At 43.5% G+C, this 15,248-nt stretch overlaps 3 protein-coding genes across 7 annotated transcripts; all 3 read left to right on the top strand.

Moving 5' to 3' along the window:
* The first annotated feature begins 1,594 nt into the window (after positions 1 to 1,594).
* On the top strand, positions 1,595 to 4,843 carry LOC103969902 (ABC transporter G family member 1-like). 5 transcript variants are annotated; one of them, XM_065129900.1, is made up of 5 exons: positions 1,595 to 2,329; positions 2,411 to 2,490; positions 2,578 to 3,042; positions 3,129 to 3,215; positions 3,289 to 4,843. In XM_065129900.1, the coding sequence occupies exons 1-5, from the start codon at positions 1,918 to 1,920 to the stop codon at positions 4,369 to 4,371; spliced, it is 2,127 nt and encodes a 708-aa protein (XP_064985972.1). In that variant the 5' UTR covers positions 1,595 to 1,917; the 3' UTR covers positions 4,372 to 4,843. The 5 variants fall into 5 exon arrangements, with proteins under 5 accessions (XP_064985972.1, XP_064985970.1, XP_064985973.1 ...); XM_065129898.1 differs by having other exon boundaries at positions 2,411 to 3,042; positions 3,289 to 3,687; positions 3,760 to 4,843; XM_065129901.1 differs by having other exon boundaries at positions 2,411 to 3,042; positions 3,289 to 3,846; positions 3,929 to 4,843.
* A 1,288-nt stretch (positions 4,844 to 6,131) lies between these two features.
* On the top strand, positions 6,132 to 9,561 carry LOC135625296 (phospho-2-dehydro-3-deoxyheptonate aldolase 1, chloroplastic-like). The gene is made up of 5 exons (XM_065129904.1): positions 6,132 to 6,723; positions 6,828 to 7,105; positions 7,828 to 8,104; positions 8,350 to 8,595; positions 9,068 to 9,561. The coding sequence occupies exons 1-5, from the start codon at positions 6,208 to 6,210 to the stop codon at positions 9,347 to 9,349; spliced, it is 1,599 nt and encodes a 532-aa protein (XP_064985976.1). The 5' UTR covers positions 6,132 to 6,207; the 3' UTR covers positions 9,350 to 9,561.
* A 906-nt stretch (positions 9,562 to 10,467) lies between these two features.
* Positions 10,468 to 15,207, top strand: LOC135585300 (trihelix transcription factor ENAP1-like). The gene is made up of 2 exons (XM_065129896.1): positions 10,468 to 11,509; positions 14,808 to 15,207. The coding sequence occupies exon 1, from the start codon at positions 10,648 to 10,650 to the stop codon at positions 11,494 to 11,496; it is 849 nt and encodes a 282-aa protein (XP_064985968.1). The 5' UTR covers positions 10,468 to 10,647; the 3' UTR covers positions 11,497 to 11,509; positions 14,808 to 15,207.
* Positions 15,208 to 15,248: the final 41 nt, after the last annotated feature.

The raw sequence follows: 15,248 nt of genomic DNA, 5'->3' as shown, positions 1-15,248 counted from the left end.
CCGAAACTTAAAAATAAAATAAGAAAGAATTAGGTTTTCAAAGTCTCCTCTCATTTGTCAGATAACTGACTTTTATATCTGTTATAATGCGATCGATCGTATGCGATCTTTTAATGATTGTCGATTCCTCGGGAGGATGACTTATACTCTACAAACGAGCGTCAACTGAACCGTATCAGTCATAAGATCTCTATATAGAGATTTCAACATTCTTTCTGATATGATTAATATCAAATCATAAACTCCACTCAACACCTATATAAAGCATATCAACGTCAACAAAAGAAGGAGATCGATCCTTGTATCAAACCTGCCCGACGATCTCTGTGAATTAGATCATCGAATGCAAATCTTTGCCATCGGAGCAAGCTCGAACTTGTCTTCAATATTTAATGGACGAAGGAATTCTTGAAAGCTAATTCCGGAATTGCATGGAAACTCTGGTAATTGACATCGATGATTAATGAACATTTGTGGAACGATCAGTTGTTAGTCTTAGATGCCAACATTCACATTATACGTCACATCCCTATTTAAGATGGCACTCCAACCACTCCAAAGAAATATGAATGGCGACATGAACTCAACAAGCACGCATAATCTCCTGTTCTAAATAGTCGTCTAAAGAGCCAAAAAAAGAGTTGGTGCTACTTTTAATTTCAATTTCAACAAAGGGTGCGTACTCTGACTTTGCCATGTCCTTAGTATTGATTTCTACCAATCCCCTAACAATGATTTCTTTCATATGGTTTTTGATGGTTTATATATATATAATGAATATAGATATTTTACACCAATCACTAAAACCTGGAATCAAAGTTTGGTGGTGCAACCATGACTTGAGTAATTAAAAATTTTAATTTTAATTTTATATGAGTTAGATGAGAAAAATAAAATAGATGATCATAATTATAGAGCTTCTAAGGCCTTCCTCGCATTATAGTCGTCTATAATTATTTTGAGCATCTCTCACTCTCTACACGCTATTTGTTCGCCACCCTTCCGATTGGTCATCTTGATAGATTCGATCATAGCTCTAGAATTAGAACATAAATCGATAATTCTGAAACCAACCTCAAACATATCTATAAATTTCATTAGGATCGACCAACTCACTTAGCCACGTCATTATTAAATCTTAATATGTTTTTACCATCTAAATACCATCTAAGATAATAAAAGGAAGCATTCATTCTATTTACGCAAAGGATGCCCTCTTATCGTTCGATAGTCTTACCAATGATTAATCTTACAAGGGATCTCATGTCAACATCTCACAACAACCCACCTCGATTAAGCCTCGTTGCAGCCCGACAACCAATATCGACGCATCTTATTCGAAGTATGTGAGTTCAAATTCAATATGTTGAGATCACGACGATCGAATTTGACCAAATCCATCACAAATGTAAACAAAAACTAAATGCTTCAAATGTATATCAACCTTAGCTACAATTATTGATCTGCTATACCTATATAATTGAGATGATGATGATGATGATCTGTGTTCACAGAAAAAAAGATATGTGATATTAACAAAGTGGTAACGTGCGAGAGGAATCCGAAGATATCGATTCCAATTTTGACTTGCAACTCATTTGGCGAGCAACGCTGTGTTGTCTTCCGAATTAAAAATCAGGTTCAAGTGCTTCTTCTACCTCGACAACATTCTTGATCGAAGCGGACCTCATGCAGCTCTTCCTCCTCCATGCCACCACTCGCTCGATCCTAAGCGCCGTGGGAAAACGATGGATCCGTGCTTGCCGACTCCAGCCGCCATTACTACTTTAACTGACGTTGAAATTTTGGGTTCGGGTAGAAGCATTCCGACGTAGAGACCATGCAGCGTTCATGGCTATTTATTGGTTTCAGCGTCTCTCACCACCGCCCTGCCTCACGGTTAGTCGTTGAGCTTTCATGGCTTCCCCTTCGAGCGTGCCCAGATGGACTCCAAGTCCAAGCCCAGGCCGGCCGCGAGCCATCGCCGACGATGGCTTCAGCTCCGGCGGCGACGATGTCATCTTTCCGTTCGGTGACATTCCCACTCCACCACCTCTGGTGAACCGGAGTCCTCGTCACGACGTCCAGCACGTAACAGAGGAGGTAGGAAACGGAAGCCTTGTGGGCCACGGGGTTTTCCGTGACGCCGGCGAGAGCAAACAAGGCGTTTTCCTCACCTGGGAAAATCTGTGGGTATCGGCGTCGGATCGCAAAGGGAGGCGTGCTTCGATCCTTCGTGGGATCACTGGGTACGCCCGTCCTGGCGAGGTCTTGGCCATAATGGGACCTTCCGGTTGCGGCAAGTCCACCCTTCTCGATGCATTAGCAGGTAACTTATAGATTCTTGTTGCTGATTGATTCTTAGATTTAGCGTATTTGCATCTAATTCGTATGCGAAATCAACTTGCAGGACGATTGGGATCTGGAGTGAGTCAAAAAGGAGAAATCTTGATCAATGCCCAGAAGCAGAAACTCGCCTTCGGGGCCTCGGTACAGAGCTTTAATCGAAGCCTTATGTTCTTTGTTCTTCCATCTCAGTTCTTAGACCATTCCGGTGAAGTGCTGTTCCTCCCTCAGGCTTATGTCACCCAAGAAGATGTGCTCATGACCACGCTAACGGTACGAGAGGCCGTGTACTACTCGGCGCAGCTGCAGCTGCCGGACTCCATGACGAGGTCCGAGAAGAGGGAGAGAGCGGAGGCGACGATGCGGGAGATGGGGCTGGAAGACGCCGCGGACACGAGAATCGGAGGATGGGCCTTCAAGGGCATCAGCGGCGGCCAGAAGAGGAGAGTCAGCATCTGCATCGAGCTCCTGACGCGCCCTCAGCTGCTGTACCTCGACGAGCCCACGAGCGGGCTCGATAGCGCTGCGTCGTACCATGTCATGAGCCGCATCGCGAGGCTCGCTCGACGCGAGATTATGACGGTGGTGGCGGCCGTTCACCAGCCGAGCAGCGAGGTGTTCGACCTCTTCCATGGCCTCTGCCTCCTGGCCTACGGCGAGACCGTCTTCTTCGGCCCAGCTTCCACTGCTAATGAGGTAGCATCAGCAAGCCGGTTCAATGTCGAGTTCGTGAGCTTAAAGCGAACAAATCAGTGATGTAACATCGAAGTTTGTTGTTCCAGTTCTTTGCTGTGCACGCCTTCCCCTGTCCTCCGCTGACAAATCCTTCCGATCACTATCTTAGGACGATCAACAAAGATTTCGACACGGTCAGTGCCATATTTTCCCTCTTCCTTTCATCTGCCATTTTTCCCCCATGACAAAATAAGAAGATCCCCACAGGATCTCGAACAAGATCCTGAGTCCAAGACAAGAACCAGCACTGCCGAAGCAATCGAGATCCTCGTGAAGTCTTACAGCTCTTCGGATACCCTGCAGCGTGTCACACGAGAAATAGCGGGGATACATGATTTGGTAATCGAAATGTTGATTAAACCTGGTTCATGTCCGATTTGCGGAGCATGTGAACTCCATGGCTTTTGCTTGCAGGGAGGAGCCTCGGTGAAGAGGAGGAACCAAGCGAGCTTCCTCGTTCAAACGCTTGTGCTCACGAGACGATCCTTCGTGAACATGTACAGGGACTTGGGCTACTACTGGCTGCGATTTGCCATCTACATCGCGCTTTGCCTCTGCGTGGGCACAATTTACTTTGATGTTGGCCACGGTTTTGGCTCGATTCAAGTAATGTCCACTCCTCGACAAGCGTGTTTAAGAACCTATAAGCTCATGGTCATTCCCTCGTACATGTTGCAGGCGAAAGGGTCCATGCTCATGTTCACAGCTGCTTTCCTAACCTTCATGGCGATTGGAGGCTTCCCCTCTTTCGTAGAAGACATGAAGGTTGGTTCAAATCCTTCCTCCACAAGCCACTCAGCCTTGAGATCACAGTGCTCACACTTGGTTCTTTTGGGATTCAAACAAGATCTTTGGAAGAGAAAGACTGAACGGGCACTACGGCGTGACTGCCTTCACCGTTGCGAACACGCTCTCCGCCACCCCGTACTTGGCTCTCATCTCCGTGATCCCGGGGGCCATGGCCTACTACTTGGTCGGCCTGCAGAGGGGGGCGGGCCACTTCATCTACTTCGCTCTCGTGCTGTTCATGTGCATGATGCTGGTGGAGGGGTTGATGATGATGGTGGCGAGCGTCGTCCCGGACTTTCTCATGGGCATTATTACCGGGGCAGGAATCCAAGGCGTAATGATGCTCAACGGGGGCTTCTGCCCGGCCCGGTATGGCGCTACCCCATGTACTACGTTGCCTTCCACAAGTACGCCAACCAGGGATTCTACAAGAACGAGTTCTTGGGGTTGACCTTTCCCAATGAGCAAGCCAGAGGGCCGCCCACCGTCACCGGAGAATAGATCTTGAGAGACATTTGGCAAGTCGAGATGGGCTACTCCAAGTGGATCGATCTTGCCATCTTGCTTGGCATGGTTGTGCTCTACAGGTTAACGTTCTTAGTCACCCTGAAGATTCTGGAGACGGTCAAATCCATGGCTTGACCTTCAAAATCCATCTCCATAAATGGTTGAACAACAAACAAAATAATAACGGGAAAAAGGAAAAACAAGTGATCAAATGAAGAGAATATTCTGATACACGTGGCATGCATGAGGGGCCACATGAATAATTCAACTGTCGACGCATTATTGGTCTGCCATATGCACTGATTGAATCTTTAAGCTCGTACACGTCACGTGCACTCCAATTATGTAGCTGCCTCCACGCAATTCACGCTGCTCGGAATTGGCTCGCAAAGTCACATGAAGGGATTTTGTTGCATATGAGTTGTACGTCAATTTCATGTATCCATCATCAAAACGTTCAAGAATATCATTTCCTGATTTAATTCGCACCCCATAATTTGTGTATAGGTTCACAGATGATAGAAGTACACCTGACAGGCATTAGAGTCATTAGATGTGGCTGTTGATCCACCACTCAGTAGGTGAAATAATGTTGATATGTGGTAGGTGGGACTTTGGTAAACTTGAGATTCCACATGAATTGGTCCACCATTCTTTAACGCTGGCTGGTCATCACACATGGGGTTATTTTTCATTTTATTATTTTTTTAGGAACAAAGAAATCAATATATATCATAGATTTTTTTTGGTGTTTGTATGAAATTAAAATAAAAATCATATCAGGGTCTATTTTTCTAATAATTCTACAAAATGAGTCTCTGTTGTTCAATTAAGACCGTGTTAAGCTTGACTACGTCTTGAGACTCCCCCACCACTATGGCTGATTCGCTGAATCGTATAAATGACCATCCTCTAAATCTCTCCAATCATAATTTGGAATGTTTGGTTTATCATGTGATTGTTATTTTTGATTGGTCCAACTTGGTGGAATGTGATCGGCAAGGTGCACCGAGTCAGGTCAGCCACCAACCACCGTTCAGTGCCATGGAAAGCACGCCACGCCTACGTTGGGGAGACAACGTGGCTTTTTCTTACGCCAACACAGACCCATACCCACCTTGCGGTCAATCAGCACGTGCTGTGCGCGTGTCCTTACCTACCCTCATCGCCGCCTCCACCCACCCACGGAACGCTTTGCGGTCCGTCACTATGCGAGCTCGCTGGGGCCCACGGCGCTTTCGAAGTGGGGACGGAAAGGGTCGCGGAAAAGCCGGTACGTGTATGCTGGGTGGTACCAGGATAGGTTTTTTGGCCTTTTTTTTATGACCAATGGTTGGGCTTCTTAACCGGGGCAAATGCGTCATTTAAGTTGATTAGCTTTTCCAGTCGACTTCAAATTTCCACTAAATGATCCTACCATAACGTGGGCCCCGCTTCAATCTCTACTCACAAAACAGGTTACTTAATTATTTTGCAGAATGTCAATTAACAGATCAGACTGACTCTTGAGCAGTGTTATCTTACCTAATTATACCAATCTGGTGATTGGAACTACATGGGTCCCGGCGAAGAGTTTCCAATTACTGAACAGGTAGAAATCGATGAAAATGTATTAGTTTATAAATTAGTTCATGTTAATTGAGATTTTTTACGAAGTTCCCAAAATGCCCTACTGCGACTTCTGATCGGCTCCATCTCGCACCAACCCCGCGCCCTTTCGCGGGCTATAAATCTACCGCTCTCTTCCTCGCTCCTTAGGAAGTGTTGCTCTAACCTAAACTCTTCTCTCTCTAAGCCTCTGATTCTAGCCGGGGATAGAGAAGTAGAGCCATGGCCCTTGCGAGCAACACCTCCCTCCTCCCCCGACACCAGCCCCTTCCCTGTTCCTCCGATGCCGCCCAGGCTTACCTACCGTCTCTTGTCCGAGCCGGCCGGAGAAGGGCCTTCGCTCGCCCCATCTCCGCTGTTCACGCCGCTGAGCCTGCTAAGAACCCGATCAAGATCAAGGAACCGGCGCCGATAGCGGAGGCGAAGCCGGGGAAGTGGTCGGTGGAAAGTTGGAAGGCCAAGAAGGCGCTTCAGCAGCCGGAGTACCCGGACAAGGCGGAGCTGGATTCGGTGCTGCGGACGATTGAGAACTTCCCCCCGATCGTGTTCGCCGGCGAGGCCCGCCACCTAGAGGAGCGCCTCGCCGACGCCGCGCTCGGCAAGGCGTTCCTCCTCCAAGGGGGCGATTGCGCCGAGAGCTTCAAGGAGTTCAACGCCAACAACATTCGGGACACCTTCCGAATCCTCCTCCAGATGGGCGCCGTCCTCATGTTTGGTGGACAGATGCCCGTCGTCAAGGTAACATCAAGATCCTACCTTTAAGATCGCCTCCGATCTCGCCAGATCTGGTGACTGAAATAAAGATCTCGATCTGGGGGTTTTTGTTTGATTTCATTCGATAGGTGGGGAGAATGGCGGGGCAGTTCGCGAAGCCGAGGTCGGATCCGTTTGAGGAGAAGGATGGGGTGAAGCTGCCTAGCTACAGAGGGGACAACATCAACGGCGACGCGTTCGACGAGAAGTCGCGGATTCCCGACCCGCAGAGGATGATCCGTGCCTACTGCCAGGCGGCAGCGACGCTCAACCTGCTCCGCGCATTCGCCACAGGTGGCTATGCCGCTATGCAGCGCGTCACGCAGTGGAACCTGGACTTCACCGAGCACAGTGAGCAGGGAGACAGGTACGCAACCATCGAACACTTTTTCTCATAAATTTATGGCTATGCTGCTGTTTTTTTTCTCATTCTGTTGAGAAACAAATATCATTTTTCCATGGTATATGAACAAATTTCTCACCAATTTTGACTAAATCGTTCGATTTATGATCTGCGTTTTTTTCTTTGGCTATGCCGCCTCCTGTAGATTTGATATTTTTGATGTATATACACTTGCTTGTGCTTGGTTCCTTTTTCAGTGTCTTCCCATTTGGACTTTTGACAAATTATTCCAGAAGAACTTTTACTATGTTTTCCTTGTTATAACGCTTGATCTTTTATGTACTTTTCGTTGATTCCATCTACTGTGCCTTTTCTCTTCTTGTACCTTTTTTAGAGTATTAGAAAATTAGACAAAAAAATGTAAAATTGGATTGTTGCATACTTTGATGTAGAATTGTCTATTGCATTTTTTTTTTCTTGTGTGTGTATCGAAGGAATGAATGGACATGTATTCACGTTTATATATAAAAATGCTTTATTCTTTTTCATGACAATTTCGTTCATCTTTCTCTCATCTATCACATAGAAGTCGGTCAATCCTTTGATTATTTCCACTTTCTTTTGGCGGAAAACAAATCTTCGAGAAGTCTACTGATCAATTGTATAATATCACCAACTCTTCTTTGGTGGATTTAGTGTGGTCGGAGCTGAAGTTGTCATGGTGGTTGTTGTTATGTCACTAACAGGTACCAGGAGCTGGCCCACCGGGTGGACGAGGCCCTGGGGTTCATGGCTGCTGCTGGGCTTACCATGGACCATCCTATCATGACCACCACTGAGTTCTGGACCTCCCATGAGTGCCTGCTCCTCCCCTACGAGCAATCTCTCACTCGTGAGGACTCTACCTCTGGCCTCTACTATGATTGCTCTGCCCATTTCCTCTGGGTCGGAGAGCGGACACGCCAACTTGATGGTGCCCATGTTGAGTTTCTTCGTGGCGTTGCCAACCCTCTTGGCATCAAGGTAAGAATAATATTTATTTGATCTTATCGTTATAGATGAGGAGTCCATTCTCTCCGGTGCATTTCAGATCGATGACACCAGTCAAACATTCATCTGTTGGAAAGTTAAAATCCATGTTCTTGTGCGGCAACTGGATTGTTTTGCTACTAGTAAAGCTCAAAAAAGAGTTACAAAAGCTCAAACTTTTGAATGCCAGGATCATATTTTACATATCTAGCTCATGATCGATTGTTCAATTGATATAGGTGAGTGACAAGATGGACCCCAAGGAGCTTGTGAAGCTGATTGAGATCTTAAACCCTCAAAACAAGCCAGGGAGGATCACCATTATAGCAAGGATGGGGGCAGATAAGATGAGAGTGAAACTCCCTCATCTGATTCGGGCAGTCCGGGGAGCTGGACAGATTGTAACCTGGGTCAGTGATCCGATGCACGGAAATACCATCAAAGCCCCTTGTGGTCTCAAGACTCGACCTTTCGACTCAATTCTGGTATATTTTCTTTATCTCCTTCTATTCTATTCCCCACTTGTGATAATGCCAATCCTTTTAGTCAGGAATGTTCATGTTCCTTGGACTACACATAAAGTGGATGCACCAAAAACTTGATCTACTCATTTTATTGAAAGTTGAACATAAATGAGAAAGATCAACTGCTTTGTCATGCCAATCTCCAATACATCCTCTGCTTTGCAATAATAGTTGGGATTAAGTTGGGTTAAAGGGTCAAGTGCTTATCAAGTCCAATTTTCTATTGCCTACTGAACTGCTTTCTTGTTTTATTGATTGATGAAAAGTCATAAGAGTAGTTGGTGAGTCCAATCTTCATTCAATGTGCAATGTTAGTGGGGCCTGTGATGTATAAAATAAGAGTGTCTTGGATCATTTTCAACAGCTGTAGCTGCATTATTTTGGGTGCTCATTGCTTTCAGTAGCACTAATCAAAGTTTTACCCATTCCTTAGGCTGAGGTTCGAGCATTCTTTGACGTCCATGAGCAAGAAGGAAGCCATCCAGGAGGTGTGCACCTGGAGATGACCGGCCAGAACGTGACAGAGTGCATCGGTGGATCGCGGACCGTCACATTCGATGACCTGTCTTCACGCTACCACACCCACTGTGACCCCAGGCTCAATGCCTCCCAGTCTCTTGAGCTGGCCTTCATCATCGCCGAGCGGCTAAGAAAGAGAAGGATTGCATCCACATCCTTCGGTCAACTCAACTCCTTGCCCACCCTGGGTCTTTGAAGGAGACTAGCATCACAAAAATATGCTGGAAGGACCAGAATTATTCTTTTCTTTCCGGATGTGTTTGTGCTCTGGGTAATCGGATATGAGCTTCATAACAGTGTTATCTTGTGGTTCTTCCCTACTATTTGTGCTACCTATGTACGCCAAAGATAATTGTTTGTTCTTGGCATGAGGATTGAAAAATAAATTATAAAAATCTGTTTGACAAATTCTGAAAGGAGAAGCTGAATGTTGATTGATTGTCTGAAATTCTTTTCAGTTGGAGCTGTTCTCAGTTTGGCCTCTAAAGGCAGTTTAGTCTGTCTATTGTCTCTCTGGCTGTCTGCTCTAATGTTATCTTGCTCTCTCCTCTTGTCATTTCTCTTCTCACTTTTTATATAGATATTATATGAATGAGATCATCTCTGCATCTAACTCAATAAACTCAACGAAAGGATCCTGAAAAAATAATTTTATTTTGTCTGATCCTATTGTCCTCCCTATTTTATTCATTTTTTCATAATTAATCACTAAGTTTGTTCGATCTTAAAAAGATGTCTTTAATTTTTACAAACAAATTATACTAAAAAAAGTAAGGTAATTATATATTAATTTTTATGATTCTTGTATTTTAAAAAATATATTAATATCCTTATAATTTTAAAAATTAAATAAATAATTTTATTTGTTTTAACACCGTCAATCATCATATGTTGGATTAATACGAAAATGATGAGCAAAAAGATAATTTCAACTTCTATTATGTTTCAATAATTTTATCAATAAAAAAATAATTTTAATATCTCATGTATTGAAAATAAAAGAGATGTTGAAATTATTATTATTTTATTACTTTCATGTCAATTCAGTTTATAATGTCACGTGTTATATTTTTTATCGATGCAACTGATGATGTTATAATATATAATAAATAAAATTATTTATTTCATACTATAAAAATTATAATATATTTTTTTAAAATATAAAAATTATGATATTAATAGGAGCATATAGGATAATATATAATTAGCTGCAGGATTTTTACAAGCAAATATTCGAAGTGTCTTCACAGAGCGTCTCTTTATACCCCACTCGATCGGTCCGGTCCAAAGTAAAAAATCGGGCCGGTGCGCCATTCAACTTCCCAGGCCCACCCAAGCCTTATCCCGCACCATCGCCACCGCCCCTCGAGCACCGCCCGACTCGCTCCCCAACGTCTTCCTATTTCCCCACCCCATGTCACAACACCGACTCCCTCCCCCCTAAATTGTAACCCTAATCTTCTCCAGCCCATCCCTCTCCACGCCGCCGAAACAATGGCCACCGCCGCCGGATCGGCGGAGCGCCGCCCCGGCCATCCGGCGCTGGCGTCGCGGAAGTCCGCCCCCGGCCACCCCTGGTCCCACATCGAGACCGCTCACCTGATCGACGCCTACGAGGAGCGGTGGTACGCTCTGAAGCGCGGCCAGCTCAAGGCCCGGCAGTGGGAGGACGTCGCCGTCGCAGTTGCCGGACGCTGCGGTCTCGACGAGCCATCCAAGACTGGCACCCAGTGTCGTCACAAGGTCGAGAAGCTCCGCAAGCGCTACCGCGCCGAGCGCCTCCGCCCCGTCCCCTCCGCCTGGCCCTTCTTTAACCGCATGGAGCGCATGGAGCGCGGGCCCCTCCCTATCACCTTCCGGCCCCCGCCGCCTCCTCCCGCCGCCCAGTCCACCGACGAGGACGAGGACGACGACGACGACCATGAGGACGAGGATGAGGACGAGCGGAACAACACCCGAAGCATCAACGGGATTCTTCGGGATTCCAGCTGGAATTCCTCTAGGGTTGCGAGGAGCCTCGTACCTCCCAAAATGAGAGGTTTTGAGATGGTGGCTGACGACGAGGAAGAAAACGACGAAGATGAATCAGAGGAGGAGGCAGCGGATGGCGCAGGTGAAGCGGAGGCCTTGTCGCAGATGGCGGCCGTGGTGAGGGGATTCGGCGACCGCTTGGTGCGGATGGAAAAGAGGAGAAGGGAACTGATGCGGGAGATGAAGAGGGATTGGATGGAGATGGAGACGAAGAGAGCGGAGATGCTGATGGAATCACAGCGGTGCCTCCTGGAGAAGATAGCCGGTGCTTTCCCATCGGCCAAGAAGCCCAAGAAGTCTCATAATCTATAGGCTGCAACAAAAGGTCATGCAACCTCACGCCTTTGTCCTTGTTGTTTCTATCACCATTAAAAATGACCAGATTTTGACGAGCTATTGGGCTTTTTCCTCTTTATTTTGTTTATTGATGCCCTTAAGGCTTTTTTCTTCTACCTTTTATTTCTCATTTTATACACATCCGTAGGATGGAGCTGTAGAAATGGGGTAATATATGCTTTTCTGGTTTCACAAGAGGGATTTGATCTTTACTGAGGGCACTTATAAAGATGCTGTCTTCTTTACTAATGCTAGTATCATTTAGCATGTGCACATCGATATCATACACTTAATAATTTACTGTGGAACTTTAGGTCAGTCATTGATACCTACTTTGTTGATTACTTGTTTGCAATATCATGTTTCACGTAATCGGATGGAGGGGTTATCACAATGGTGATTTTTGAGGATTTCTTGGTCAAGGTATGCAAAAGTTAGTATTGTCTTCAGGATTTTATTCGCCAGAAGGTTAGAGAAGTGTAATGGAGAAATAACTTAAGCAGAACAGTGGAGAACAAGGGATAAGATGCGATGTAATTATATATTCAATCATTTGTGGGCTTTATCTTTCTAACTTAATTGTTTACCATCACTAAACCCAAAACCACCTTGTCAATTTAAACTGGTCCATAATGAAAGATCTGTACAGCTATTGTCTATTAGTTATCAGATGTATCAGGCTTTTACTTGATCATTACAAGTAGACCAAGTTTTGCTATTAGAAACAGAATCAAAGTTTTTGTTTCTTTGGTTCTGTTTTGCCTTTATAGTTAACATTAAGCATGCTGTTTTTTTCTTTGCTATGATATTGTTGCAGTAACCTTTCTTTTTCAAAGTTGTGAACCTCACTTTTGTGTTCTTCATGTCCATGCATTACAATGAATTAAATGCTCTAGAAGTGGTGACTTTATGTTATTTTCATTGTATTCTGTCCCAATGACAGGCTCCTAGCTTATTGAACTACAATATTACAGTATCTATTTGGGCGATTTCCCTAAAAAATACCCACATTTTGGGTATTTCCCAATCAGTACCCCCATTTTGCTTTTTTCTAAACAGTATCACTAATAAAAAAACCCCAAACTATCCCTAAAAAATTTTCCTACCTATTACAGTGCTTAGACCACAACAATAAAAACATTATAAGACCTAATCGAAAACACTGTAAATGATCTAAATAGACTCCTAATCTCAATCAAATTAACTACATGCCTAAAAATATGGTATTATAATAGTATATGAGCAATGACAATCAAAAGACACAATATGATGCTACTTACATTGTTTTTCAATAATGTTTTAAGTACCTCAGTGTTTCAATAAAACACTGTAAAGGAGCCAAATGAAAACACTGTAATAGTTGAAAACCCATAAAAACACTGGTGAAAAAATTTGGCAGAAAAACTTTTGAGGGGGCATTTTAGGTATTTTTCAAGTTAGGGGTACTGTTTGGAGAAGGCAAAAGAAAAGAGGGGGGGGGGGGGGGGGTACCTTTTGGGAAATACTTAAAATATGAATATTTTCTAAAGAAATCGTCCTATATATTTCAATTGTTCTTTTTGTTTCCACTGTCTTTTTCATTCTTTTGGTAACAATGCAGAACGAGAGCTGTTGGGCACAAGGTGACCAATATAGATGTGTGGCATTTTACATTGCTTGGCTAAAATAGAGCCCTCTTTTCACATGCTTTGTTGTCTGCTATCAGGACATGTACTCTTCCCGAAGAAAAGATTATTTCCTGTTTTTTTTTTTAACAGGGAACTTAATGCAATGATGGTTTAGAAGTGTCATTTCTGAAATCTCACTTAAGTGATTATCTTACTTGAAGGTGTTGTTTCTCAGTATGTTATGTACAGAAGACGTGTTACAGGCTGGTCGGTCTCATTTTCCTAATCATGCAAAGATGGGGTAAAGGATTAACCATTTGAAGAAATATATATTTCCTTATTTGGTTGTAGAAAAGAAATTTGGAAGGTCCCTGTTCTATTTAAGTTGTTATTAGAATGAGTTACACTTCTACCACTAAAAACAAAGAGATCTAGAGCCAAAGAGAGAGCCCAATAACCTTTCCCGGCTTGATTGATTAAAATTTCTCCTGATAGAGTTGTTATTAGAATGAGTTACATTTCTACCACTAAAAACAAGGCAGATCTAGAGCCAAAGAGAGAGCCCAATAACCTTTCCCTGCTTGCTTGATTAAAATTTCTCCTGATAGAGCAAGTTGACCTCATTGCTTTTCTTATGGTACGACTCTCTACCCGTTCCTTTCGTAGCAAGTCTAGAGAGATGAGAATGGAGGACTGGTGCCAACAATTCATCATGTGAAAAAAATAATTTTTTGGACTAGAATCATTGACTATCCTTTTGTTTTATATCTGCGCACTCCTAACTGGTAACCAAAGTTTTAAACATAGTAACTTTTCTGAAAGTTCATTGGAATACTTTAAAGAAAAGTGAGTTTTTAGCCTTAAGTTGAATCTTTTAAATTAGTGACTTCAGTTCTGAGGAAGCAGGAATATACTCGGCAAACGGAAGAAATCTACCATGGGACAGGCAAGAACAAGTTATACAATATATAATGTCCTGTTCTTCAAACTGCTATTATCGGTCGTCAGATTCAAAAGTTATGATCTTATAATTTGATCAATGAAATTCTGGACCAATCGATGGATAAGAATTGGCTGATAATGAGTGTATTATGTTTACATTTGTAATTACTGGACTAGGTTTTTTTTTGTCTAGTTGACTAGCATCTTGCATGTTAGCAAGGAGATTTCTATGTAAAACTGTTCCTCTTGTTGATAGTTTGACAGTAGGCTGCAAGGCAAAGCAGTTTTGCGTAGGCTATATGATAGGTTCTGATAGGTTGGATTGCCTTGGCGGTGGGGGGGACAAGTTTTTGCCTATGTTTGTTTTCCTCCTTGGAGAATGGAAATAATCTGACTCGATATTTCAGGTGTTTAAATGTGTACAAACTATATACTTCAGATCATCTGACTTTGTTATGATAATTGGGTATCCTGTCTCGGATCATTTTTCATTTGTCTTATGAGCCACTCACTCATGTTCTTTAAGAGATCATCTTGCAGGATTAACATTGTCTGGATACTTTTAATACCGATGACTTATATATGCATCCCACCTCTCCTATTTTTGGTGGATAAACACATTTTTGGTGTTGCGTGTTTTTTTTGGTGCTTCTAATTTTTCTGTGATAACATCATGCATAAATGATATGCCACATTTGACCTGATAACTCTATATTTGTTTTCATCTGAAATCAACAGCACAAGAAAATAGAATTCTGCAGAACTCGGATTTCTCGATACCTCTGTTGGGACTTCAAACAAACAGGATGACTGAAACCCGAGTTTCTCTATTCCGATGTCTTTCGACTCTCTAATTGCCAATGCAGATTTTTGTTCGTCAGAATCGAGCTTCCAGCAAGTGTTGGAAGTGGTTAGCTGCATCTTATGTTCTGCAGTCCACTGAGTTGTGCGTTTCTTCAGGTTCTATAGATTTCATATCAGTCCTTGAACTGCATTGAGTGCTCAAGTCAACTGCAGTCTGCTTCTTTGGGAGTTTTGCAGCCAGCAGTGACCTTGATGCGATCTTGGATTCAAGAAAACATGTTATACAGGTTTGTCTTAAGAGGAGCTTTTATGCTAATTGTAAGACCAGATGGAGGAGTGACAGAAGCAGATCCAAAAGACTTACTAAAAATTCTA

This window comes from Musa acuminata, chromosome BXJ2-10 (assembly GCF_036884655.1).
Source record: "Musa acuminata AAA Group cultivar baxijiao chromosome BXJ2-10, Cavendish_Baxijiao_AAA, whole genome shotgun sequence".
Lineage (NCBI taxonomy): Eukaryota > Viridiplantae > Streptophyta > Magnoliopsida > Zingiberales > Musaceae > Musa > Musa acuminata.
This window is presented reverse-complemented; position numbering and strand designations above follow the sequence as displayed.

Coding starts and splice junctions, on each gene's coding strand:
- LOC103969902 (XM_065129897.1), top strand. CDS start 1,918: ATGGCTTCCCCTTCGAGCGTGCCCAGATGGACTCCAAGTCCAAGCCCA. Junction 2,330..2,410: donor CCTTCTCGATGCATTAGCAG/GTAACTTATAGA, acceptor ATCAACTTGCAG/GACGATTGGGATCTGGAGTG. Junction 3,216..3,288: donor TCAACAAAGATTTCGACACG/GTCAGTGCCATA, acceptor AGATCCCCACAG/GATCTCGAACAAGATCCTGA.
- LOC135625296 (XM_065129904.1), top strand. CDS start 6,208: ATGGCCCTTGCGAGCAACACCTCCCTCCTCCCCCGACACCAGCCCCTT. Junction 6,724..6,827: donor GACAGATGCCCGTCGTCAAG/GTAACATCAAGA, acceptor TTCATTCGATAG/GTGGGGAGAATGGCGGGGCA. Junction 8,105..8,349: donor CCAACCCTCTTGGCATCAAG/GTAAGAATAATA, acceptor CAATTGATATAG/GTGAGTGACAAGATGGACCC.
- LOC135585300 (XM_065129896.1), top strand. CDS start 10,648: ATGGCCACCGCCGCCGGATCGGCGGAGCGCCGCCCCGGCCATCCGGCG.